General features: G+C 45.3%; 1 protein-coding gene across 4 annotated transcripts in view; it reads left to right on the plus strand.

The window, feature by feature from the left end:
- LOC124036525 (protein patched homolog 1-like) overlaps positions 1-26823 on the plus strand; it is a 158811-nt gene that overhangs the window by 104825 nt on the left and 27163 nt on the right. For 3 of the 4 annotated variants that reach the window (XM_046351220.1, XM_046351218.1, XM_046351219.1), the window contains exons 17-18: positions 976-1159; positions 20151-20431. In XM_046351220.1, coding sequence (XP_046207176.1) covers positions 976-1159; positions 20151-20431 — 465 coding nt within the window. The remainder of the gene's footprint in view (positions 1-975; positions 1160-20150; positions 20432-26823) is intronic. The other variant, XR_006838924.1, reaches the window with a different exon arrangement.

The raw sequence follows: 26823 nt of genomic DNA on the forward strand, positions 1-26823 counted from the left end.
TAGCTGATTCTGTTAGGGAATGGAGTTAACTTAGTTGTAAAATAAATGTGCTAGCTAGTTTGATGTGATGAAGAAGTGTGCCATAATAGTTGTAAAGTTCAGGAGCTAGCTACTAAGGCTTGAGCTATAGCCATGCGAGGGAGGGTAGCTAGCTGTTGTGGAAGTGAGGTAACCAAATAGTTGTGTATGGGAAATTAGGTAGAATTGTGAGAGAAAGTAGAGAGGGAATCTAGTAATCTCTCATAGGACTGGGAGGGAGCACACTGTATCAGGGCTGTGCGAGCTAGCCTTTGCTCGCGAGTTCTGTTGGAGAGGTATGCTGGTTCTCAACATGTTACATGCATGCTTTTTTTGTTCTCAGGAGACTAACACATCTGACCGCACCTGAAAAGCTGATTTGGCATTTCCATGTTTAAATTTAGGCCTAATAATTCTGTGAAGCTCACCGAGAAATACAGGAATTTTCAGAAGGGACCAGTGTTTGACTGTTTACTTTTCTTTGCGTTGGAGAGAGGAATAATTTTTTTGTTTATTTTTAAAGCGGGTGCGTTTTCTCATGCTCATGCATGGATATAATTTCTGCGGTGTGTTCATCTGGAGGAAGTTTTGGTTGACACGTTGTTTCTACAATTCACGCCTGTTGCTAACCACCAATATCTCTCTCCTCCTCTCTCTCCTATTGCCTCCTCCCTCTCTCCCCCCTCCTCCCTCTCTCTCCCCCTCCTACCTCTATCTCCCCCTTCCTCCTTCTCCCCACCTCTCTCTACCCCCTCCTCCCTCTCTCTCCCCCTCCTCCTTCTCCCCCCTCTCTCTACCCCCTCCTCCCTCTCTCCACCCCTCTCCTCCCTCTCTCCACCTCACCTTCCCCCTCCTCCTTCTTTCCCCCTCACCTTCCCCCTCCTCCTTCTCCCCCTCACCTTCCCCCTCCTCCTTCTCTCCCTCTATCCTTCTTTTCAATTATTAACTATTCTCTAGCTGACTAGGCAGCGCTTGGTGGATGCGGATGGCATCATCAACCCGGTGGCATTTTACATCTACCTGACTGCGTGGGTCAGCAACGACCCGGTGGCGTACGCAGCCTCGCAGGCCAACATACGGCCCCACCCTCCGGAGTGGCTCCATGACCGCACAGACTCCATGCTCGAGACACGGCTCAGCAGTGAGTGACCGATCACAGCACACTTTACTACCACAAACACCTTTCAATGGCCAATCATATCAGACACGCCTTTTTGTTCTCAATAATTATTTAGCACACTGGCCTACAGAGTTGTCAATTGAATTAAAAAAGACTAAGACTTTATTTAAGAAGTGTGCAGGAACTGTTTTTTTCTGCCTCTGGTACCTCTGGTAGCTCATACTGCTTTATGGTGACATGGAGCTATCCATCTGTTTCTATCGCTAAACACACTCATATACATTTATGAACTACTTGTTATGTTTTGTGGCCTAACTATTCCATGGGTCATTTCACCTTGAGTATAACATTTTACTTATTTTGCTCAACTTCACTTCCATAGGCTTTTATTACATTTGAGCTGCAGTTATTTTAGAGTACATGTTTGTGCCATTCCATCTGTGGAGTTAATTACTCGTATCTACTTTCTGGTTTTAACTGAGGTAGTTTACAGTATACTGAGGGGGGGGTGGGGTAGCACGCTGTGGTACTCTAATGGTGCCTGTGGTGAATGTCATAACTCTTACCACAACAGGCCGCTATGGATCACACACACACACACACACACACACACACTTAAAACTCTGTGACCCCAGAACTGCCTACACCATGTTCTCATTTCCTTACCACACACACACACACACACACACACACACACACACACACACACACACACACACACACACACACACACACACACACACACACACACACACACACACACACACACACACACACACACACACACACACACACACACACACACACACACACACACACACACACAGAGAGAGTGCGCGTGCACAAAGGAAAGGGAAAGACAATTATTGGGAAAGAGAAAGAGAGGAAAAGGGTGTGAGAAAGAGAGTGAGGGAAAAGAGGGTGGACAGGAGAGGGGAAGGAAGCAAGCATGGGAAAGAGAGAGAGAGGCTGCCTTTGCATTACAGGGGGGAAGATGTGATTGGATAACAAGCAGTGAGTGTAAATATGATTGGCTAAACAGGGTAGAGTGCTTGGCTGTACAGGAACCCCCTGGAGCAGAGCAATGTTGGCAGAGCTCCAACTCCCAGTCCTAATGGACATTTGTAGTGGAGATTATAATGGGCCAAACCATGTTAGCAAGTAGTGCTGGCTGACCCTCCAGGCACTAGAAAGCACACACACACACACACACACACACACACACACACACACACACACACACACACACACACACACACACACACACACACACACACACACACACACACACACACACACACACACACACACACACACACACACACACACACACACCACAGAGAGTCTTTGCGGTGTCATTTCTGGGACGTTTTTGATCAAACTTATGTTTTTGAAAGAAAAGTCCTAGGTAAAACAATATGGGCTGGATTTAAGATATTATAGTGGGGGTGTGGTGGGTATAACATATTATAGTGGGGGTGTGGTGGGTATACCATATTATAGTGGGGGTGTGGTGAGTATAACATATTATAGTGGGGTGTGGTGGATATAAGATATTATAGTGGGGGTGTGGTGGGTATAACATATTATAGTGGGGGTGTGGTGAGTATAACATATTATAGTGGGGGTGTGGTGGGTATAACATATTATAGTGGGGGTGTGGTGGGTATAAGATATTATAGTGGGGGTGTGGTGAGTATAAGATATTATAATGGGGGTGTGGTGAGTATAACATATTATAGTAGGGGTGTGGTGAGTATAACATATTATAGTGGGGGTGTGGTGGGTATAAGATATTATAGTGGGGGTGTGAGTATAACATATTATAGTGGGGGTGTGGTGGGTATAACATATTATAGTGGGGTGTGGGGGTATAACATATTATAGTGGGGGTGTGGTGAGTATAACATATTATAGTGGGGGTGTGGTGAGTATAACATATTATAGTGGGGGTGTGGTGAGTATAACATATTATAGTGGGGGTGTGGTGAGTATAACATATTATAGCTGGGGTGTGGTGGGTATAAGATATTATAGTGGGGGTGTGGTGAGTATAAGATATTATAGTGTGGTGTGGTGGGTATATGATATTATATTGTGTTGTGGTGGATATAAAATGTTATATTGGGGTGTGGTGGGTATAGGATATTATAGTGTGGTGGGTATTGTCATGCAGGTGAAAGAGGACCCAAAAGCGACTTGGCGAAAACAGAGTCTTTAATCCAGTAAAGTAAATACAATCAAAAAACACAACTTTCACTCGAAATGACGAGGACAAACTGGAGACTCGATCTTGAACAGCAGGTGAACAGCAGGTAGCCTCGGGAAGGCACTTGAACCAAACAGACTCAGACACCTGCTCACCACGCAGCATCTGAGGAAAACACGACACGACAGGGCGATACACAAACACAGCACGGTGAATTCTAGACAAGGAACCGACAGGGCAGAAACGAATAACAAGGAGAGAAATAGGGACTCTAATCAGGGAAAAGGATCGGGAACAGGTGTGGGAAGACTAAATGATTGATTAGGGGAATAGGAACAGCTGGGAGCAGGAACGGAACGATAGAGAGAAGAGAGAGCGGGAGAGTGAGAGAGGGAGGGGAGAGAGAGGGATAGAAAGAGGGAAAGAACCTAATAAGACCAGCAGAGGGAAACGAATAGAAGGAGAAGAACAGGGACAAGGCAAGATAATCAATGACAAAACATGACAGTACCCCCACTCACCGAGCGCCTCCTGGCGCACTCGAGGAGGAATCCTGGCGGCAACGGAGGAAATCATCAATGAGTGAACGGTCCAGCACGTCCCGAGACGGAACCCAACTCCTCTCCTCAGGACCGTAACCCTCCCAATCCACTAAGTATTGGTGACCCCGTCCCCGAGAACGCATGTCCATGATCTTATGTACCTTGTAAATAGGTGCGCTCTCGACAAGGACGGGAGGGGGAGGGAAGACGAACGGGAGTGCGAAGAAAGGGCTTGACACAGGAGACATGGAAGACAGGATGGACGCGACGAAGATGTCGCGGAAGAAGCAGTCGCACAGCGACAGGATTGACGACCTGGGAGACACGGAACGGACCAATGAACCGCGGAGTCAACTTACGAGAAGCTGTCGTAAGAGGAAGGTTGCGAATGGAAAGCCACACTCTCTGGCCGCAACAATACCTTGGACTCTTAATCCTGCGTTTATTGGCGGCTCTCACAGTCTGTGCCCTGTAACGGCAAAGTGCAGACCTCACCCTCCTCCAGGTGCGCTCACAACGTTGGACAAACGCTTGAGCGGAGGGAACGCTGGACTCGGCAAGCTGGGATGAGAACAGAGGAGGCTGGTAACCCAGACTACTCTGAAACGGAGATAACCCGGTAGCAGACGAAGGAAGCGAATTGTGAGCGTATTCTGCCCAGGGGAGCTGTTCTGCCCAAGACGCAGGGTTTCTGAAAGAAAGGCTGCGTAGTATGCGACCAATCGTCTGATTGGCCCTCTCTGCTTGACCGTTAGACTGGGGATGAAACCCGGAAGAGAGACTGACGGACGCACCAATCAAACGACAGAACTCCCTCCAAAACTGTGACGTGAATTGCGGGCCTCTGTCTGAAACGGCGTCTAACGGGAGGCCATGAATTCTGAATACATTCTCGATAATGATTTGTGCCGTCTCCTTAGCGGAAGGAAGTTTAGCGAGGGAATGAAATGTGCCGCCTTAGAGAACCTATCGACAACCGTAAGAATCACAGTCTTCCCCGCAGACAAAGGCAGACCGGTAATGAAGTCTAGGGCGATGTGAGACCATGGTCGAGAAGGAATGGGGAGCGGTCTGAGACGACCGGCAGGAGGAGAGTTACCCGACTTAGTCTGCGCGCAGTCCGAACAAGCAGCCACGAAACGGCGCGTGTCACGCTCCTGAGTCGGCCACCAAAAGCGCTGGCGAATAGACGCAAGAGTGCCTCGAACACCGGGATGACCAGCTAACTTGGCAGAGTGAGCCCACTGAAGAACAGCCAGACGAGTGGAAACAGGAACGAAAAGGAGGTTACTAGGACAAGCGCGCGGCGACGCAGTGTGCGTGAGTGCTTGCTTAACCTGTCTTTCAATTCCCCAGACTGTTAACCCGACAACACGCCCATAAGGAAGAATCCCCTCGGGATCAGTAGAAGCCACAGAAGAACTAAACAGACGGGATAAGGCATCAGGCTTGGTGTTCTTGCTACCCGGACGGTAAGAAATCACAAACTCGAAACGAGCGAAAAACAACGCCCAACGAGCTTGACGGGCATTAAGTCGTTTGGCAGAACGGATGTACTCAAGGTTCTTATGGTCTGTCCAAACGACAAAAGGAACGGTCGCCCCCTCCAACCACTGTCGCCATTCGCCTAGGGCTAAGCGGATGGCGAGCAGTTCACGGTTACCCACATCATAGTTGCGCTCAGATGGCGACAGGCGATGAGAAAAATAAGCGCAAGGATGAACCTTATCGTCAGACTGGAAGCGCTGGGATAGAATGGCTCCCACGCCTACCTCTGAAGCGTCAACCTCGACAATGAATTGTCTAGTGACATCAGGAGTAACGAGGATAGGAGCGGACGTAAACGTTCTTTTAGAAGATCAAAAGCTCCCTGGGCGGAACCGGACCACTTAAAACACGTCTTGACAGAAGTAAGAGCTGTGAGAGGGGCAGCAACTTGACCGAAATTACGAATGAAACGCCGATAGAAATTAGCGAAACCTAAAAAGCGCTGCAACTCGACACGTGACCTTGGAACGGGCCAATCACTGACAGCTTGGACCTTAGCGGAATCCATCTGAATGCCTTCAGCGGAAATAACGGAACCGAGAAAAGTAACGGAGGAGACATGAAAAGAGCACTTCTCAGCCTTTACGTAGAGACAATTCTCTAAAAGGCGCTGTAGAACACGTCGAACGTGCTGAACATGAATCTCGAGTGACGGAGAAAAAATCAGGATATCGTCAAGATAGACAAAAACAAAGATGTTCAGCATGTCTCTCAGAACATCATTAACTAATGCCTGAAAAACAGCTGGCGCATTGGCGAGACCAAACGGCAGAACCCGGTACTCAAAATGCCCTAACGGAGTGTTAAACGCCGTTTTCCACTCGTCCCCCTCTCTGATGCGCACGAGATGGTAAGCGTTACGAAGGTCCAACTTAGTAAAGCACCTGGCTCCCTGCAGAATCTCGAAGGCTGATGACATAAGGGGAAGCGGATAACGATTCTTAACCGTTATGTCATTCAGCCCTCGATAATCCACGCAGGGGCGCAGAGTACCGTCCTTCTTCTTAACAAAAAGAACCCCGCCCCGGCCGGAGAGGAAGAAGGCACTATGGTACCGGCGTCAAGAGACACAGACAAATAATCCTCGAGAGCCTTACGTTCGGGAGCCGACAGAGAGTATAGTCTACCCCGAGGAGGAGTGGTCCCCGGAAGGAGATCAATACTACAATCATACGACCGGTGAGGAGGAAGGGAGTTGGCTCGGGACCGACTGAAGACCGTGCGCAGATCATGATATTCCTCCGGCACTCCTGTCAAATCGCCAGGTTCCTCCTGAGAAGTAGGGACAGAAGAAACGGGAGGGATGGCAGACATTAAACACTTCACATGACAAGAAACGTTCCAGGATAGGATAGAATTACTAGACCAATTAATAGAAGGATTATGACATACTAGCCAGGGATGACCCAAAACAACAGGTGTAAACGGTGAACGAAAAATCAAAAAAGAAATAGTCTCACTGTGGTTACCAGATACTGTGAGGGTTAAAGGTAGTGTCTCAAATCTGATACTGGGAAGATGACTACCATCTAAGGCGAACATGGGCGTAGGCTTCTCTAACTCTCTGAAAGGAATGTCATGTTTCCGAACCCATGCTTCGTCCATGAAACAACCCTCAGCCCCAGAGTCTATCAAGGCACTACATGTAGCACCCGAAACGGTCCAGCGTAGATGGACCGACAAAGTAGTACAGGATTTTGATGGAGAGACTTGAGTAGTTGCGCTCACCTGTAGCCCTCCGCTTACAGATGAGCTCTGGCTTTTACTGGACATGAATTAACAAAATGTCCAGCAACTCCGCAATAGAGGCACAGGCGGTTGGTGATCCTCCGTTCCCTCTCCTTAGTCGAGATGCGAATCCCTCCCAGCTGCATGGGCTCAGTCTCTGAGCCAGAGGAGGGAGATGGTTGCGATGCGGAGCAGGGAAACACCGTTGATGCGAGCTCTCTTCCACGAGCCCGGTGACGAAGATCTACCCGTCGTTCTATGCGGATGGCGAGAGCAATCAAAGAGTCCACATCTGAAGGAACCTCCCGGGAGAGAATCTCATCCTTAACCACTGCGTGGAGTCCCTCCAGAAAACGAGCGAGCAGCGCCGGCTCGTTCCACTCACTAGAGGCAGCAAGAGTGCGAAACTCAATAGAATAATCCGTTATGGACCGTTCACCTTGGCATAGGGAAGCCAGGGCCCTAGAAGCCTCCCTACCAAAAACTGAACGGTCAAAAACCCGAATCATCTCCTCTTTAAAGTTCTGGTACTTGTTAGAGCAATCAGCCCTTGCCTCCCAGATAGCTGTGCCCCATTCTCGAGCCCGGCCAGTAAGGAGTGAAATGACGTAAGCAACCCGAGCTCTCTCTCTAGAGTATGTGTTGGGTTGGAGAGAGAACACAATCTCACACTGCGTGAGAAAGGAGCGGCACTCAGTGGGCTGCCCGGAGTAGCAAGGTGGGTTATTAACCCTAGGTTCTGGAGGCTCGGCAGGCCAGGAAGTAACAGGTGGCACGAGACGAAGACTCTGGAACTGTCCAGAGAGGTCGGAAACCTGAGCGACCAGGTTCTCCACGGCATGGCGAGCAGCAGACAATTCCTGCTCGTGTCTGCCGAGCATGGCTCCTTGGATCTCGACGGCAGTGTAACGAGCGTCTGAAGTCGCTGGGTCCATTCCTTGGTCGGTTCCTTCTGTCATGCAGGTGAAAGAGGACCCAAAAGCGACTTGGCGAAAACAGAGTCTTTAATCCAGTAAAGTAAATACAATCAAAAAACACAACTTTCACTCGAAATGACGAGGACAAACTGGAGACTCGATCTTGAACAGCAGGTGAACAGCAGGTAGCCTCGGGAAGGCACTTGAACCAAACAGACTCAGACACCTGCTCACCACGCAGCATCTGAGGAAAACACGACACGACAGGGCGATACACAAACACAGCACGGTGAATTCTAGACAAGGAACCGACAGGGCAGAAACGAATAACAAGGAGAGAAATAGGGACTCTAATCAGGGAAAAGGATCGGGAACAGGTGTGGGAAGACTAAATGATTGATTAGGGGAATAGGAACAGCTGGGAGCAGGAATGGAACGATAGAGAGAAGAGAGAGCGGGAGAGTGAGAGAGGGAGGGGGAGAGAGAGGGATAGAAAGAGGGAAAGAACCTAATAAGACCAGCAGAGGGAAACGAATAGAAGGAGAAGAACAGGGACAAGGCAAGATAATCAATGACAAAACATGACAGGTATAAGATATTATAGTGGGGGTGTGGTGGGTATAAGATATTATACTGTGGTGTGGTGGGTTTAAGATATTATAGTGGGGGTGTGGTCGGTATAAGATATTATATTGTGGTGTTTTGGGTATAAGATATTATATTGTGGTGTGGTGGGTATAAGTTATTATAGTGTGGTGGGTAAAATATATTATAGTGGGGTGTGGTTGGTATAAGGTATTATAGTGGGGGTGTGGTGGGTATAAGATATTATAGTGGGGGTGTGGTGGGTATAAGATATTATAGTGGGGGTGTGGTGGGTATAAGGTATTATAGTTATTATAGTGAAACTCTGAAACTATCTGCCGCCATTGTCGCAACCCCTATTACCAGCCTGTTCAACCTCTCTTTCATATCGTCGGAGATCCCCAAGGATTGGAAAGCTGCCGCAGTCATCCCCCTCTTCAAAGGGGGAGACACCCTGGACCCAAACTGTTATAGACCTATATCCATCCTGCCCTGCCTATCTAAGTTCTTCGAAAGCCAAGTCAACAAACAGGTCACTGACCATCTCGAATCCCACCGTACCTTCTCCGCTGTGCAATCTGGTTTCCAAGCCGGTCACGGGTGCACCTCAGTTACACTCAAGGTACTAAACGATATCGTAACCGCCATCGATAAAAGACAGTACTGTGCAGCCGTCTTCATCGACCTCGCCAAGGCTTTCGACTCTGTCAATCACCATATTCTTATCGGCAGACTCAATAGCCTCGGTTTTTCGGATGACTGCCTTGCCTGGTTCACCAATTACTTTGCAGACAGAGTTCAGTGTGTCAAATCGGAGGGCATGCTGTCCGGTCCTCTGGCAGTCTCTATGGGGGTGCCACAGGGTTCAATTCTCGGGCCGACTCTTTTCTCTGTATATATCAATGATGTTGCTCTTGCTGTGGGTGATTCCCTGATCCACCTCTACGCAGATGACACCATTCTATATACTTTTGGCCAGTCATTGGACACTGTGCTATCTAACCTCCAAACGAGCTTCAATGCCATACAGCACTCCTTCCGTGGCATCCAACTGCTCTTAAACGTGAGTAAAACCAAATGCATGCTTTTCAACCGATCGCTGCCTGCACCCGCATGCCCGACTAGCATCACCACCCTGGATGGTTCCGACCTTGAATATGTGGACATCTATAAGTACCTAGGTGTCTGGCTAGACTGCAAACTCTTCTTCCAGACTCACATCAAACATCTCCAATCGAAAATCAAATCAAGAGTCGGCTTTCTATTCCGCAACAAAGCCTCCTTCACTCACGCCGCCAAGCTTACCCTAGTAAAACTGACTATCCTACCGATCCTCGACTTCGGCGATGTCATCTACAAAATGGCTTCCAACACTCTACTCAGCAAACTGGATGCAGTCTATCACAGTGCCATCTGTTTTGTCACTAAAGCACCTTATACCACCCACCACTGCGACTTGTATGCTCTAGTCGGCTGGCCCTCACTACATATTCGTCGCCAGACCCACTGGCTCCAGGTCATCTACAAGTCCATGCTAGGAAAAGCTCCGCCTTATCTCAGTTCACTGGTCACGATGGCAACACCCATCCGTAGCACGCGCTCCAGCAGGTGTATCTCACTGATCATCCCTGGGTATAAAATATTATAGTGTGTTGGGTATAGGATATTATAGTGTGGTGTGGTGGGTATAAGATATTATAGTGTGGTGGGTATAAGATATTATAGTGGGGTGTGGTGGATATAAGATATTATAGTGGGGGTGTGGTCGGTATAAGATATTATATTGTGGTGTTTTGGGTATAAGATATTATATTGTGGTGTGGTGGGTATAAGTTATTATAGTGTGGTGGGTAAAATATATTATAGTGGGGGTGTGGTGGGTAAAATATATTATAGTGGGGTGTGGTTGGTATAAGATATTATAGTGGGGTGTGGTGGGTATAAGATATTATAGTGGGGTGTGGTGGGTATAAGATATTATATTGTGGTGTGGTGGGTATAAGATATTATATTGTGGTGTGGTGGGTATAAGATATTATATTGTGGTGTGGTGGGTATAAGATATTATATTGTGGTGTGGTGGGTATAAGATATTATATTATAGTGTGGTGGGTATAAGATATTATAGTGGGGGTGTGGTGGGTATAAGATATTATATTGTGGTGTGGTGGGTATAAGATATTATATTGTGGTGTGGTGGGTATAAGATATTATAGTGTGGTGGTTATAAGATATTATAGTGGGGGTGTGTTGGCTATAAGATATTAGAGAGGGGGTGTGGTGAGTATAAGATATTATAGTGGGGGTGTGGTGGGTATAAGATATTATCGTGGGTTGTGGTGGGTATAAGATATTATAGCGGGGGTGAGGTGGGTATAATATATTTCAGTGGGGTGTGGTCGGTATAATATATTATAGTGTTGTGAGGTGGGTGTAACAATGTTATAAAGGGGTGTTGTGGGTATAAGGAAGCTGAGGGCACATGAGCTCAACTTCCTAAGATATTATAGTGTGGTGGGTATAAGATATTATAGTGGGGGTGTGGTGGCTATAAGATATTATAGTGGGGTGTGGTGGGTTTAAGGTATTATAGTGGGGTGTGGTGGGTATAAGATATTATAGTGGGGGTGTGGTGGGTATAAGGTATTATAGTGGGGGTGTGGTGGGTATAAGGTATTATAGTGGGGTGTGGTGGGTTTAAGGTATTATAGTGGGGTGGGGTGGGTTTAAGGTATTATAGTGGGGTGTGGTGGGTATAAGATATTATAGTGGGGGTGTGGTGGGTATAAGGTATTATAGTGGGGTGTGGTGGGTTTAAGGTATTATAGTGGGGTGTGGTGGGTATAAGATATTATAGTGGGGGGGGTGTGGTGGGTATAAGGTATTATAGTGGGGGATATTTTGTGGTGGGTATAAGGTATTATAGTGGGGTGTGGTGGGTTTAAGGTATTATAGTGGGGTGTGGTGGGTATAAGATATTATAGTGGGGGTGTGGTGGGTCAAATATATTATAGTGAGGTGTGGTGGGTATAAGATATTATAGTGGGATTGTGGTGGCTATAAGATATTTTAGTGGGGGTGTGGTGGGTATAAGGTATTATAGTGGGGTGTGGTGGGTTTAAGGTATTATAGTGGGGTGTGGTGGGTATAATATATGCCATTTAGCAGACGCTTTTATCCAAAGCGACTTACAGTCATGTGTGCATACATTCTACGTATGGGTGGTCCCGGGGATCGAACCCACTACCCTGGCGTTACAAGCGCCATGCTCTACCAACTGAGCTACACAGGACCACTATAAGATATTATTGTGGGGGTGTGGTGGGTATAAGATATTATAGTGGGGGTGTGGTGGGTATAAGATATTATAGTGGGGGTGTGGTGGGTATAAGATATTTTAGTGGGATTGTGGTGGCTATAAGATATTTTAGTGGGGGTGTGGTGGGTATAAGGTATTATAGTGGGGTGTGGTGGGTTTAAGGTATTATAGTGGGGTGTGTTGGGTATAAGATATTATAGTGGGGGTGTGGTCGGTATAAGATATTATATTGTGGTGTTTTGGGTATAAGTTATTATAGTGTGGTGGGTAAAATATATTATAATGGGGTGTGGTTGGTATAAGATATTATTGTGTGGGGTGTGGTGGGTATAAGATATTATAGTGGGGTGTGGTGGGTATAAAATATTATAGTGTGTTGGGTATAGGATATTATAGTGTGGTGTGGTGGGTATAAGATATTATAGTGTGGTGGGTATAAGATATTATCGTGGGGTGTGGTGGGTATAAGATATTTTTGTGGTGTGTTGGGTATAGGATATTATAGTGTGGTGTGGTGGGTATAAGATATTATAGTGTGGTGGGTATAAGATATTAGAGAGGGGGTGTGGTGAGTATAAGATATTATAGTGGGGGTGTGGTGGGTATAAGGTATTATAGTGGGGGTGTGGTGGGTATAAGATATTATAGTGGGGGTGTGGTGGGTAAAAGATATTATAGTGGGGTGTGGTGGGTAAAATATATTATAGTGGGGGTGTGGTCGGTATAAGATATTATAGTGGGGTGTGGTTGGTATAAGATATTATTGTGGGGGTGTGGTGGGTATAAGATATTATAGTGGGGGTGTGGTGGGTAAAAGATATTATAGTGGGGGTGTGGTGGGTAAAAGATAATATAGTGGTGGTGTGTTAGGTAAAATATATTATAGTGGGGTGTGGTTGGTATAAGATATTATTGTGGGGGTGTGGTGGGTAAAAGATATTATAGTGGGGTGTGGTGGGTAAAAGATATTATAGTGGGGGTGTGGTCGGTATAAGATATTATAGTGGGGTGTGGTTGGTATAAGATATTATTGTGGGGGTGTGGTGGGTATAAGATATTATAGTGGGGGTGTGGTTGGTAAAAGATATTATAGTGGGGGTGTGGTGGGTAAAAGATAATATAGTGGGGTGTGGTTGGTATAAGATATTATTGTGGGGTGTGGTGGGTATAAGATATTATAGTGGTGGTGTGTTGGGTAAAATATATTATAGTGGGGTGTGGTTGGTATAAGATATTATTGTGGGGGTGTGGTGGGTATAAGATATTATCGTGGGGGTGTGTTGGATATAAGATATTATAGTGTGGTGTGGTGGGTATAAGATATTATAGTGTGGTGGGTATAAGATATTATAGTGGGGTGTGGTGGGTATAAGATATTATATTGTGGTGTGGTGGGTATATGATATTATATTGTGGTGTGGTGGGTATAAGATATTATAGTGGGGTGTGGTGGGTATAAGATATTATATTGTGGTGTGGTGGGTATATGATATTATATTGTGGTGTGGTGGGTATAAGATATTATAGTGGGGTGTGGTGGGTATAAGATATTATATTGTGGTGTGGTGGGTATATGATATTATATTGTGGTGTGGTGGGTATAAGATATTATAGTGTGGTGGGTATAAGATATTATAGTGGGGGTGTGGTGGCTATAAGATATTAGAGAGGGGGTGTGGTGAGTATAAGATATTATAGTGGGGGTGTGGTGGGTATAAGGTATTATAGTGGGGTGTGGTGGATTTAAGGTATTATAGTGGGGGTGTGGTTGGTATAAGATATTATAGTGGGGTGTGGTGGGTATAAGATATTATTGTGGGTTGTGGTGGGTATAAGATATTATAGCGGGGGTGTGGTGGGTATAAGATATTTATTGGGGTGTGGTGGGTATAAGATATTATATTGTGGTGTGGTGGGTATAAGATATTATATTGTGGTGTGGTGTATAAGATATTATATTATAGTGTTGTGGGTATAAGATATTATAGTGAGGGGTGAGCTGGGTATAAGATATTATATTGTGGTGTGGTGGGTATAAGATATTATATTGTGGTGTGGTTGGTATAAGATATTATAGTTGTGGTTATAAGATATTATAGTGGGGGTGTGTTGGCTATAAGATTATTATAAGTAGTGGGGGTGTGGTGGGTATAAGATCGTGGGTTGTGAGTGGGTATAAGAGTATTATAGTGGGGGTGTGGTGGGTATAAGATATTATAGGGGGTGTGGTGGGTATAATATATTTAGTGGGGTGTGGTGGGTATAATATATTATAGTGTTGTGTGGTGGGTGTAACAATGTTATAAAGGGTGTTGGGTATAAAAGCTGAGGGCACATGAGCTCAACTTCCTAAGATATTATAGTGTGGTGGGTATAAGATATTATAGTGGGGGTGTGGTGGCTATAAGTGTGGTTTAAGGTATTATAGTGGGGTGTTGGGTATAAGATATTATAGTGGGGGTGTGGTGGGTATAAGGTATTATAGTGGGGGTGTGTGGGTATAAGATATTATAGTGGGGTGTGGTGGGTTTAAGGTATTATAGTGGGGTGTGGTGGGTTTAAGATATTATAGTGGGGTGTGGTGGGTATAAGATATTATAGTGGGGGTGTGGGTATAAGGTATTATAGTGGGGTAAAAGGTATTATAGTGGGGTGTGGTGGGTATAAGATATTATAGTGGGGTGTGGTGGGTATAAGATATTATAGTGGGGGTGTGGTGGGTATAAGGTATTATAGTGGGGTGTGGTGGGTATAAGATATTATAGTGTTTGGTGTGGTGGGTATAAGATATTATAGTGGGGTGTGGTGGGTCAAATATATTATAGTGAGGTGTGGTGGGTATAAGATATTATAGTGGGATTGTGGTGGCTATAAGATATTTTAGTGGGGGTGTGGTGGGTATAAGGTATTATAGTGGGGTGTGGTGGGTTTAAGGTATTATAGTGGGGTGTGGTGGGTATAATATATGCCATTTAGCAGACGCTTTTATCCAAAGCGACTTACAGTCATGTGTGCATACATTCTACGTATGGGTGGTGGATCGAACCCACTATACCAACTGAGCTACACAGGACCACTATAAGATATTATTGTGGGGGTGTGGTGGGTATAAGATATTATAGTGGGGTGTGGTGGGTATAAGATATTATAGTGGGGGTGTGGTGGGTATAAGATATTTTAGTGGGATTGTGGTGGCTATAAGATATTTTAGTGGGGGTGTGGTGGGTATAAGGTATTATAGTGGGGTGTGGTGGGTTTAAGGTATTATAGTGGGGTGTGTTGGGTATAAGATATTATAGTGGGGGTGTGGTCGGTATAAGATATTATATTGTGGTGTTTTGGGTATAAGTTATTATAGTGTGGTGGGTAAAATATATTATAATGGGGTGTGGTTGGTATAAGATATTATTGTGTGGGGTGTGGTGGGTATAAGATATTATAGTGGGGGTGTGGTGGGGATAAGGTATTATAGTGGGGTGTGGTGGGTATAAAATATTATAGTGTGTTGGGTATAGGATATTATAGTGTGGTGTGGTGGGTATAAGATATTATAGTGTGGTGGGTATAAGATATTATCGTGGGGTGTGGTGGGTATAAGATATTTTTTGTGGTGTGTTGGGTATAGGATATTATAGTGTGGTGTGGTGGGTATAAGATATTATAGTGTGGTGGGTATAAGATATTAGAGAGGGGGTGTGGTGAGTATAAGATATTATAGTGGGGTGTGGTGGGTATAAGGTATTATAGTGGGGGTGTGGTGGGTATAAGATATTATAGTGGGGGTGTGGTGGGTAAAAGATATTATAGTGGGGTGTGGTGGGTAAAATATATTATAGTGGGGGTGTGGTCGGTATAAGATATTATAGTGGGGTGTGGTTGGTATAAGATATTATTGTGGGGGTGTGGTGGGTATAAGATATTATAGTGGGGGTGTGGTGGGTAAAAGATAATATAGTGGTGGTGTGTTAGGTAAAAGATATTATAGTGGGGTGTGGTTGGTATAAGATATTATTGTGGGGGTGTGGTGGGTAAAAGATATTATAGTGGGGTGTGGTGGGTAAAAGATATTATAGTGGGGGTGTGGTCGGTATAAGATATTATAGTGGGGTGTGGTTGGTATAAGATATTATTGTGGGGGTGTGGTGGGTATAAGATATTATAGTGGGGGTGTGGTTGGTAAAAGATATTATAGTGGGGTGTGGTGGGTAAAAGATAATATAGTGGGGTGTGGTTGGTATAAGATATTATTGTGGGGGTGTGGTGGGTATAAGATATTATAGTGGTGGTGTGTTGGGTAAAATATATTATAGTGGGGTGTGGTTGGTATAAGATATTATTGTGGGGGTGTGGTGGGTATAAGATATTATCGTGGGGGTGTGTTGGATATAAGATATTATAGTGTGGTGTGGTGGGTATAAGATATTATAGTGTGGTGGGTATAAGATATTATAGTGGGGTGTGGTGGGTATAAGATATTATATTGTGGTGTGGTGGGTATATGATATTATATTGTGGTGTGGTGGGTATAAGATATTATAGTGGGGTGTGGTGGGTATAAGATATTATATTGTGGTGTGGTGGGTATATGATATTATATTGTGGTGTGGTGGGTATAAGATATTATAGTGGGGTGTGGTGGGTATAAGATATTATATTGTGGTGTGGTGGGTATATGATATTATATTGTGGTGTGGTGGGTATAAGATATTATAGTGTGGTGGGTATAAGATATTATAGTGGGGGTGTGGTGGCTATAAGATATTAGAGAGGGGTGTGGTGAGTATAAGATATTATAGTGGGGGTGTGGTGGGTATAAGGTATTATAGTGGGGTGTGGTGGATTTAAGGTATTATAGTGGGGGTGTGGTGGGTATAAGATATTATAGTGGGGGTGTGGTGGTTATAAGATATTATTGTGGGTTGTGGTGGGTATAAGATATTATAGCGGGGGTGAGGTGGGTATAATATATTTCAGTGGGGTGTGGTCGGTATAATATATTTCAGTGGGGTGTGGTCGGTATAATATATTATAGTGTTGTGAGGTGGGTGTAAAAATGTTATAAAGGGGTGTTGTGGGTATAAGGAAGCTGAGGGCACATGAGCTCAGCTTCCTAAGATATTATAGTGTGGTGGGTAAAATATATTATAGTGGGGTGTGGTTGGTATAAGATATTATTGTGGGGGTCTGGTGGGTATAAGATATTATAGTGGGGGTGTGGTGGGTATAAGATATTATAGTGGGGGTGTGGTGGGTATAAGATATTATAGTGGGGGTGTGGTGGGTATAAGATATTATATTGTGGTGTTTTGGGTATAAGATATTATAGTGTGGTGTGGTGGGTATAAGTTATTATAGTGTGATGGGTAAAAGATATTATAGTGGGGTGTGGTGGGTTTAAGATATTATAGTGGGGGTGTGGTCGGTATAAGATATTATATTGTGGTGTTTTGGGTATAAGTTATTATAGTGTGGTGGGTAAAATATATTATAATGGGGTGTGGTTGGTATAAGATATTATTGTGTGGGGTCTGGTGGGTATAAGATATTATAGTGGGCGTGTGGTGGGTATAAGATATTATAGTGGGGGTGTGGTGGGTATAAGATATTATAGTGGGGGTGTGGTGGGTATAAAATATTATAGTGTGTTGGGTATAGGATATTATAGTGTGGTGTGGTGGGTATAAGATATTATAGTGTGGTGGGTATAAGATATTATCGTGGGGTGTGGTGGGTATAAGATATTTTTTGTGGTGTGTTGGGTATAGGATATTATAGTGTGGTGTGGTGGGTATAAGATATTATAGTGTGGTAGGTATAAGATATTAGAGAGGGGGTGTGGTGAGTATAAGATATTATAGTGGGGTGTGGTTGGTATAAGATATTATAGTGTGGTGGGTATAAGGTATTATAGTGGGGGTGTGGTGGGTATAAGATATTTTTTGTGGTGTGTTGGGTATAGGATATTATAGTGTGGTGTGGTGGGTATAAGATATTATAGTGTGGTGGGTATAAGGTATTATAGTGGGGGTGTGGTGGGTATAAGGTATTATAGTGGGGGTGTGGTGTGTATAAGATATTATAGTGGGGGTGTGGTGGGTAAAAGATATTATAGTGGGGTGTGGTTGGTATAAGATATTATTGTGGGGGTGTGGTGGGTATAAGATATTATAGTGGGGGTGTGGTGGGTAAAAGATATTATAGTGGGGTGTGGTTGGTAAAAGATATTATAATGGGGGTGTGGTGGGTAAAAGATATTATAGTGGGGTGTGGTTGGTATAAGATATTATAGTGGGGTGTGGTTGGTATAAGATATTATTGTGGGGGTGTGGTGGGTATAAGATATTATAGTGGTGGTGTGGTGGGTAAAAGATATTATACATTTACATTTATATTTAAGTAATTTGGCAGACGCTCTTATCCAGAGCGACTTACAAATTATAGTGGGGTGTGGTTGGTATAAGATATTATTGGGGGTGTGGTGGGTATAAGATATTATCGTGGGGGTGTGTTGGGTATAAGATATTATAGTGTGGTGTGGTGGGTATAAGATATTATAGTGTGGTGGGTATAAGATATTATAGTGGGGTGTGGTGGGTATAAGATATTAGAGAGGGGGTGTGGTGAGTATAAGATATTATAGTGGGGGTGTGGTTGGTAAAAGATATTATAGTGGGGTGTGGTGGGTAAAATATATTATAGTGGGGTGTGGTTGGTATAAGATATTATTGTGGGGGTGTGGTGGGTATAAGATATTATAGTATAAGATATTATAGGGGGGGGGTGTGGTGAGTATAAGATATTATAGTGGGGGTGTGGTGAGTATAAGATATTATAGTGGGGGTGTGGTTGGTAAAAGATATTATAGTGGGGGTGTGGTGGGTAAAATATATTATAGTGGGGTGTGGTTGGTATAAGATATTATTGTGGGGGTGTGGTGGGTATAAGATATTATAGTGGTGGTGTGGTGGGTAAAAGATATTATAGTGGGGTGTGGTTGGTATAAGATATTATTGTGGGGGTGTGGTGGGTATAAGATATTATCGTGGGGGTGTGTTGGGTATAAGATATTATAGTGTGGTGTGGTGGGTATAAGATATTATAGTGTGGTGGGTATAAGATATTATAGTGGGGTGTGGTGGCTATAAGATATTAGAGAGGGGGTGTGGTGAGTATAAGATATTATAGTGGGGTGTGGTGGGTATAAGATATTAGAGAGGGGTGTGGTGAGTATAAGATATTATAGTGGGGGTGTGGTGGGTATAAGGTATTATAGTGGGGTGTGGTGGGTTTAAGGTATTATAGTGGGGGTGTGGTGGCTATAAGATATTAGAGAGGGGGTGTGGTGAGTATAAGATATTATAGTGGGGGTGTGGTGGGTATAAGGTATTATAGTGGGGTGTGGTGGGTTTAAGGTATTATAGTGGGGGTGTGGTGGGTATAAGATATTATAGTGGGGGTGTGGTGGTTATAAGATATTATCGTGGGGTGTGGTGGGTTTAAGGTATTATAGTGGGGGTGTGGTGGGTATAAGATATTATAGTGGGGGTGTGGTGGTTATAAGATATTATCGTGGGTTGTGGTGGGTATAAGATATTATAGCGGGGGTGAGGTGGGTATAATATATTTCAGTGGGGTGTGGTCGGTATAATATATTTCAGTGGGGTGTGGTCGGTATAATATATTATAATGTTGTGAGGTGGGTGTAAAAATGTTAGAAAGGGGTGTTGTGGGTATAAGGAAGCTGAGGGCACATGACGTAACATGGGGAGAATGACATTAGTTTAGAACATGTGTCTTCGAGAGAGAGAGAGAGAGAGAGAGAGAGAGAGAGAGAGAGAGAGAGAGAGAGAGAGAGAGAGATAGAGAGAGAGAGATGATGGGGATTCAGGTTGTAATAGTATCAACTTCTGGCCTGCTGTCATTAGCCCATCACTCGGCTGAGGTTGGAGATAATGGATGCCCCCCCACACCCTCTTACACGCACACATACATGTCAGTATCTACCAAGGCTCATGGGACCATGTTCTAGCTCTGCCCACCAGCCAGTCCTGATATTAATTTGTGTGGTGAGGCAAAGTGAGTTGGTGCTGAAACATGGTGCACTTGTTTGAACTCTACCGTTCTTGCACCTTTTCGAAACCTCTACCCCCCCCTCTCTGTCTAGTTCCTGCTGCCGAGCCCATCGAATATGCACAGTTTCCATTCTACCTCAACGGGCTCCGCGAGACCCCCCAGTTTGTGGAGGCCATCGAGTCGGTGCGAGCCATCTGCAGTAACTACAGCCGCCAGGGCCTACCCAGCTACCCCAACGGCTACCCCTTCCTCTTCTGGGAGCAGTACGTAGGCCTCAGACACTGGCTGCTGCTCTCCATCAGCGTGGTGCTAGCCTGCACCTTCCTCGTCTGTGCCCTCTTTCTGCTCAACCCCTGGACTGCCGGCATCATCGTGAGTACTCACAGGCTAACGCAGAGAGATACACACACACACTCAGAGAGATGCACACACAGATGCATACAACGACAGCTTTAAACACTCTTGGCATTCTCTCAACCAGCTTCACGTGGAATGCTTTTCCAATTGTCTTGAAGGAGTTCTCACATATCCTGAGCACTTGTTGGCTGCTTTTCCTTCACTCTGCGGTACAACTCATCCCAAACCATCTCAATTGGATTGAGGTCAGGTGATTGTGGAGGCCTGGTCATCTGATGTAGCACTCCATCACTCTCCTTCTTCGTCAAGTAGCCCTTACACAGCCTGGAGGTGTGTTGGGTCATTGTCCTGTTGAAAAATAAGTGATAGTCCAAATAAGCCCAAACCAGACGGGAAGGCGTATCGTTGCAGAATGCTGTGGTAGCAATGCTGGTTTAGTGTGCCTTGAATTCTAAATAAATCTCTGACAATGTCACCAGCAAAGCACCATCACACCTCTTCCTCCATGCGTCATGGTGGGAACCACACGTCCGGATATCAGCCAATCACCTACTCTGCGTCTCGCAAAGACAGCGGTTGGAACCAAAAATCTCAAATTTGGATTCATTAGACCAAAGGACAGATTTACAACAGTCTAATGTCCATTGCCCGTGTTCCTTGGCCCAAGCAAGTCTCTTCTTATTATTGGTGTCCTTTAGAAGTGGTTTCTTGACAGCAATTCAACCATGAAGGCCTGATTCACGCAGTCTCCTCTGAACAGTTGATGTTGAGATGTGTGTGTTTATTGAACTCTGTAAAGGATTTATTTGGGCTGCAATTTCTGAGGCTTGTAACTCTAATAAAGTTGTCCTCTGCAGCAGAGGTAACTCTGGGTCTTCCATTCCTGTGGCGGTCCTCATGAGAAACAGTTTCATCATAGCACTTGATGGTTTTTGCGACTACACTTGAAGAAACTTTAAAAGTTCTTGACATTTTCCGCATTGACTGATCTTCATGTCTTAAAGTAATGGTGAACTGTCGTTTCCCTCTTGTTATTTTAGCTGTTCTTGACATAATATGATCTTGGTCTTTTACCAAATAGGGCTATCTTCTGTATACCACCCCTACCTTGTCACAACACAACTGATTGGCTCAAGTAGGAAATAAATTCCACAAATTAACTTTTAACAAGGCACACCTGTTAATTAAAATCCATTCCAGGTGACTACCTCATGAAGCTGGTTGAGAGAATGCTGAGAGTGTGCAAAGCTGTCATCAAGGCAAAGGGTGACTACTTTGAAGAATATAAAATATGTTTTGATTTGCTTAACTTTTTTGGTTACTACATGATTCCATATGTGTTATTCCATAGTTTTGATGTCTTCACTATTATTCTACAATGAAAAAAATAAAGAAAAATTAAAATGAAGAAACCCTTGAATGAGTAGGTGTGTCCAAACTATCGACAGGTACTGTATATATGAATAATAAAATAAGAAATTACCAAAGTTACAATAGATTGCCATAGATGTTCTGTTAATTACCCAAATTCCTGAGAATTCTGGTAATTTAGGTAAATTACCAGTAGCTTTGTAATCCTACTCATGTGAATGCACACACATGCAAACGCACACACATTCTAAAGCGGCATTCTTTTTGCATTGAATATATGGGCAGAATATGTGTTGACATCATATATCAGTATAAAGTCCATTTTCATAAATCTGTCAGATTATACTCCTGTAAAAGGAGACTTCCTTATTCCAGAACATTCCAATCTATCAGTTTTAAACCTCCACTCCCATATACTGTGTGACTGTGGGAGTGTGGAGGGGAGAGAGAGGAAGGTAGGGAGGAGAGAGGTGGTGAGTGGAGGAGAGAGAAGGGATGAAGTGTGTGGAGGAGAAGAGAAGGTTGGAGAGTAGTGGTGAGTGGAGGAGAGGGAAAGGAGGACAGGAGTGGTGAGTGGAGGAGTGGTTAGTGGAGGAGAGGGAAAGGAGGACAGGAGTGGTGAGTGGAGGAGTGGTGAGTGGAGGAGAGTAGTGGTGAGTGGAGGAGAGGGGAGGAGGACAGGAGTGGTGATTTGAGGAGTGGTGAGTGGAGGAGAGGGAAAGGAGGAGAAGGAAAGGAGGACAGGAGTGGAGGAGTGGTGATTGGAGGAGAGGGAAAGGAGGACATGAGTGGTGAGTGGAGGAGTGGTGAGTGGAGGAGAGGGAAAGGAGGACAGGAGTGGTGAGTGGAGGAGAGGGAAATGAGGACAGGAGTGGTGAGTGGAGGAGTGGTGATTGGAGGAGATTAGTGGTGAGTGGAGGAGAGGGAATGGAGGACAGGAGTGGTGAGTGGAGGAGTGAAGGAGAGGAGTGGTGAGGAGAGGAGTGGTGAGTGGAGGAGAGGGAAAGGAGGACAGGAGTGGTGAGTGGAGGAGTGGTGAGTGGAGGACAGGAGTGGTGAGTGGAGGAGAGGGAAAGGAGGATGAGTGGTGAGTGGAGGAGTGGAGTGGTGAGTGAAGGAGAGGGAAAGGAGGACAGGAGTGGTGAGTGGAGGAGTGGTGAGTGGAGGAAAGGAGGACAGGAGTGGTGAGTGGAGGAGTGGGAGTGGGGAGTGGTGAAGGAGAGGGAAAGGAGGACAGGAGTGGTGAGTGGAGGAGAGGGAAAGGAGGACAGGAGTGGTGGTGGAGGAGAGGGAAAGGAGGACGGGAGTGGTGAGTGGGGGAGTGGTGAGTGGAGGAGTGGGAAAGGAGGACAGGAGTGGTGAGTGGAGGAGAGGGAAAGGAGGACAGGAGTGGTGAGTGGAGGAGAGGGAAAGGAGGACAGGAGTGGTGAGTGGGGGAGTGGTGAGTGGAGGAGTGGGAAAGGAGGACAGGAGTGGTGAGTGGAGGAGTGGTGAGTGGGGGAGTGGTGAGTGGAGGAGTGGGAAAGGAGGACAGGAGTGGTGAGTGGAGGAGTGGTGAGTGGGGGAGTGGTGAGTGGAGGAGTGGGAAAGGAGGACAGGAGTGGTGAGTGGAGGAGTGGGAAAGGAGGACAGGAGTGAGGGAGTGGGAAAGGAGGACAGGAGTGGTGAGTGGAGGAGTGGTGAGTGGAGGAGTGGTGAGTGGAGGAGTGGGAAAGGAGGACAGGAGTGGTGAGTGGAGGAGAGGGAAGGAAGGATATGAGTGGTGAGTGGAGGAGTGGGAAAGGAGGACAGGAGTGGTGAGTGGAGTGGGGGCAAGGGAAGGGAGGAGAGGGAAGGAAGGATAGGAGTGGTGAGTGGAGGAGAGGGAAAGGAGGACAGGAGTGGTGAGTGGAGGAGTGGAGTGGAGGCGAGGGAAGGGAGGAGAGGGAAGGAAGGGTAGGAGTGGTGAGTGGAGGAGAGGGAAAGGAGGACGAGTGGTGAGTGGAGGAGTGGAGTGGTGAGTGAAGGAGAGGGAAAGGAGGACAGGAGTGGTGAGTGGAGTGGGGGCAAGGGAAGGGAGGAGAGGGAAGGAAGGATAGGAGTGGTGAGTGGAGGAGAGGGAAAGGAGGACAGGAGTGGTGAGTGGAGGAGTGGAGTGGAGGCGAGGGAAGGGAGGAGAGGGAAGGAAGGGTGGAGGAGAGTGGTGAGTGGAGGAGAGGGACGGAAAGGGAGGAGTGGTGAGGGGAGGGAAGGGAGGAGAAGAGAGACCTGGAGTGGAGGAGAGGAGATCATGCTGCTGTGTTTTTCTAGCCCAGTCCTGTCCCAGTGTTTATCTTATGCTGTTGTGTTTAGTCTACTCTGTCTCTCCCAGAAACTGACCTAAAATAAATGGGGATAGGACACAAGTTACCCAAGCAACCCGCACTCCCACCTAAAATACAGCCCGTTTCCCTATTTCTCTCCTACACATGTGCTGTAGGGGTTTCCAGTGATACACACATACACACACATGCACTCTCAGAGTTAATTTGGAAAGTATTCAGAACTCTTGACCTTTTCCACATTTTGTTACATTACAGCCTGATTCTAAAGTGAAAACAGTTTTATTGAAATTTTTACAAATGTATAAAATACCTTATTTACATAAGGTGCATCTTGTTTCCATTGATCATCCTTGAGATGTATATTCCAATCAAGTTATAGAAACCTGTGGTGAATTCAATTAAATTAATTGGACATGATTTGGAAATGCACACATATGTCTATAAGGTCCACAGTTGACAGTGCATGATCAGAGCAAAAACCAAGCCATGAGGTCGAAGGAATTGTCCTTAGAGCTCCGAGACAGGATTATGTCGAGGCACAGATCTGGGGAAGGGTACCAAAAAGTGTATGCAGCATTGAAGGTCCCCAAAAACACAGTGTCCTCCATCATTCTTGAATGTAAGAAGTAAGAGAGCTGGCCGCCCAGCCAAACTGAGCAATCAGGGGAGAAGGGCCATGGTCAGGGAGGTGACCAAGAACCTGATGGTCAATCTGACAGTGCTCCAGAGTTTGTCTGTGGTGATGGGAGAACCTTTCAGAAGGACAACCATCTCTGCAGAACCCCACCAATCAGGCCTTTATGGTAGAGTGGCCAGACGGAAGCTAGTCCTCAGTAAAAAGCACATTACAGCCCGCTTGGAGTTTGCCAAAAGGCACCTAAAGGACTCTCTGACCATAAGAATCAAGTCTGTTGAAACCAGATTGAAGTCTTTGGCCTGAATGCCAAGCGTCACGTCTGGAGGAAACCTGGCACCATCCCTACGGTGAAGCATGATATGGGGATGTTTTTCAGCAGCAGGGACTGGGAGACTAGTCAGGATCAAGGGAAAGATGAACAGAGCAAAGTACAGAGAGATCCTTGATGAAAACCTGCTCCAGAACCTCAGACGGGCAAAGGTTCACCTTCCAACAGGACAATGACCCTAAGCATACAGCCAAAAATACACAGGAATGGCTTCGGGACAAGTCTCTGAATGTCTTTGAGTGGCCCAGCCAGAGCCCGGACTTGAACCAGATCGAACATCTCTGGAGAGACCTGAAAATAGCTGTGCTTCGACGCTCCCCATCCAACCTGACAGAGCTTGAGAGGATCTGCAGAGAACAATGGTAGAAGCTCCAAAAATACAGGTGCCAATCTTGTAGCGTCATACCCAAGAATACTTGAGGCTGTAATCACTGCCAAAGTTGCTTTAACAAAGTACTTTGAGTAAAGTGTCTGAATACTTATGTAAATGTAATATTTCAGTATCTTAATACATTTGCAAAAATGTCTAGAAATCTGTTTTTGCTTTGTCATTATTTTATTTATTTTGAGTCCCATAGGGCGGCGCACAATTGGCCCAGCGTCGTCTGGGCTATCATTGTAAAATAAGAATTTCTGGCACCCAGCAACAGTTTAACAAAGAGCTATTTGGAAGATTAATGCTTAAAACAGCAAATGAAAATGTTTGGGGACAGTCTTAGTGGAGACAACCCCACACACTGAAGGTGTTCCTTGGTAAAGATTGCCACTCCACCACCTTTGGAAGATCTGTCTTGCTGAAAAAGGTTATAACCAGAAAAGTTAATATCAGTGTTCAAAACAGTCTTTCTTAACCAAGTCTCAGTAATGACCAACACATCTGGATTGGAGCTGTGAACCCACACTTTCAGTTAGGTAATAAGCTTCTAGTGTTAACGTGTAGAAACCCAGGCTTTTACGAGAGCAGAAATCAGTGAAGCAGATATCGGAGCACAAGTCAGAATTGGGGCAAGCAACCGTAGATGGGCCAGGGTGTACATGCACATTTCCAGATATCATCAACAGTAACACAATCAATGCATGGCATAGGACAGGAAGAGCTCTGCATTGCTGATTTTTGCCATCTGAATGTGCAATGGCAACAAGATAATGTTGTACAGCAATTTCATCGGGTAGCATGAAAAGTAAGCAGGCTGGTTAGAATAGGATGGGAGGCCAAACATCTATTTTTATTTTTTTATTTGACCTTTATTTTACTAGGCAAGTCAGTTAAGAACAAATTCTTATTTTCAATGACGGCCTAGAAACAGTGGGTTAACTGCCTGTTCAGGGGTAGAACGACAGATTTGTACCTTGTCAGTTCAGTGATTTGAACTTGCAACCTTCCGGTTACTAGTCCAACGCTCTAACCACTAGGCTACTCAGAGTCCCGAGTCTGGGAACAGTTGGGTGAAGAAAGTTTGTAGTCAATAAAGTATGCAGGAGTCATGAGGCAAATAGCAAAATGAACATTAAAAAATAAAATATAGAACGACTTGGGGCTAGCCATTGTAAGTTCAGAGTCACTCGCCCTAGCAGTGCGTGTGTGCTGGAGGCAAGCGAAAGCTCGGAAGATACCTGAGGTACCTGTACCAGACAGGGGACAGATCGCCAGGTGGAATCCAAGCAGCAGTGCAGCAGGCAATGGGAGCAGGTGTCACACCCACTTGGGAGAAGCTTTTATTTCTGGAGTCAGATTTCTTGTAGGAAATGGCAGTGAATGATCTTTGAA

This window comes from Oncorhynchus gorbuscha, linkage group LG05, assembly GCF_021184085.1.
Source record: "Oncorhynchus gorbuscha isolate QuinsamMale2020 ecotype Even-year linkage group LG05, OgorEven_v1.0, whole genome shotgun sequence".
NCBI classification, from domain to species: Eukaryota; Metazoa; Chordata; class Actinopteri; order Salmoniformes; family Salmonidae; genus Oncorhynchus; species Oncorhynchus gorbuscha.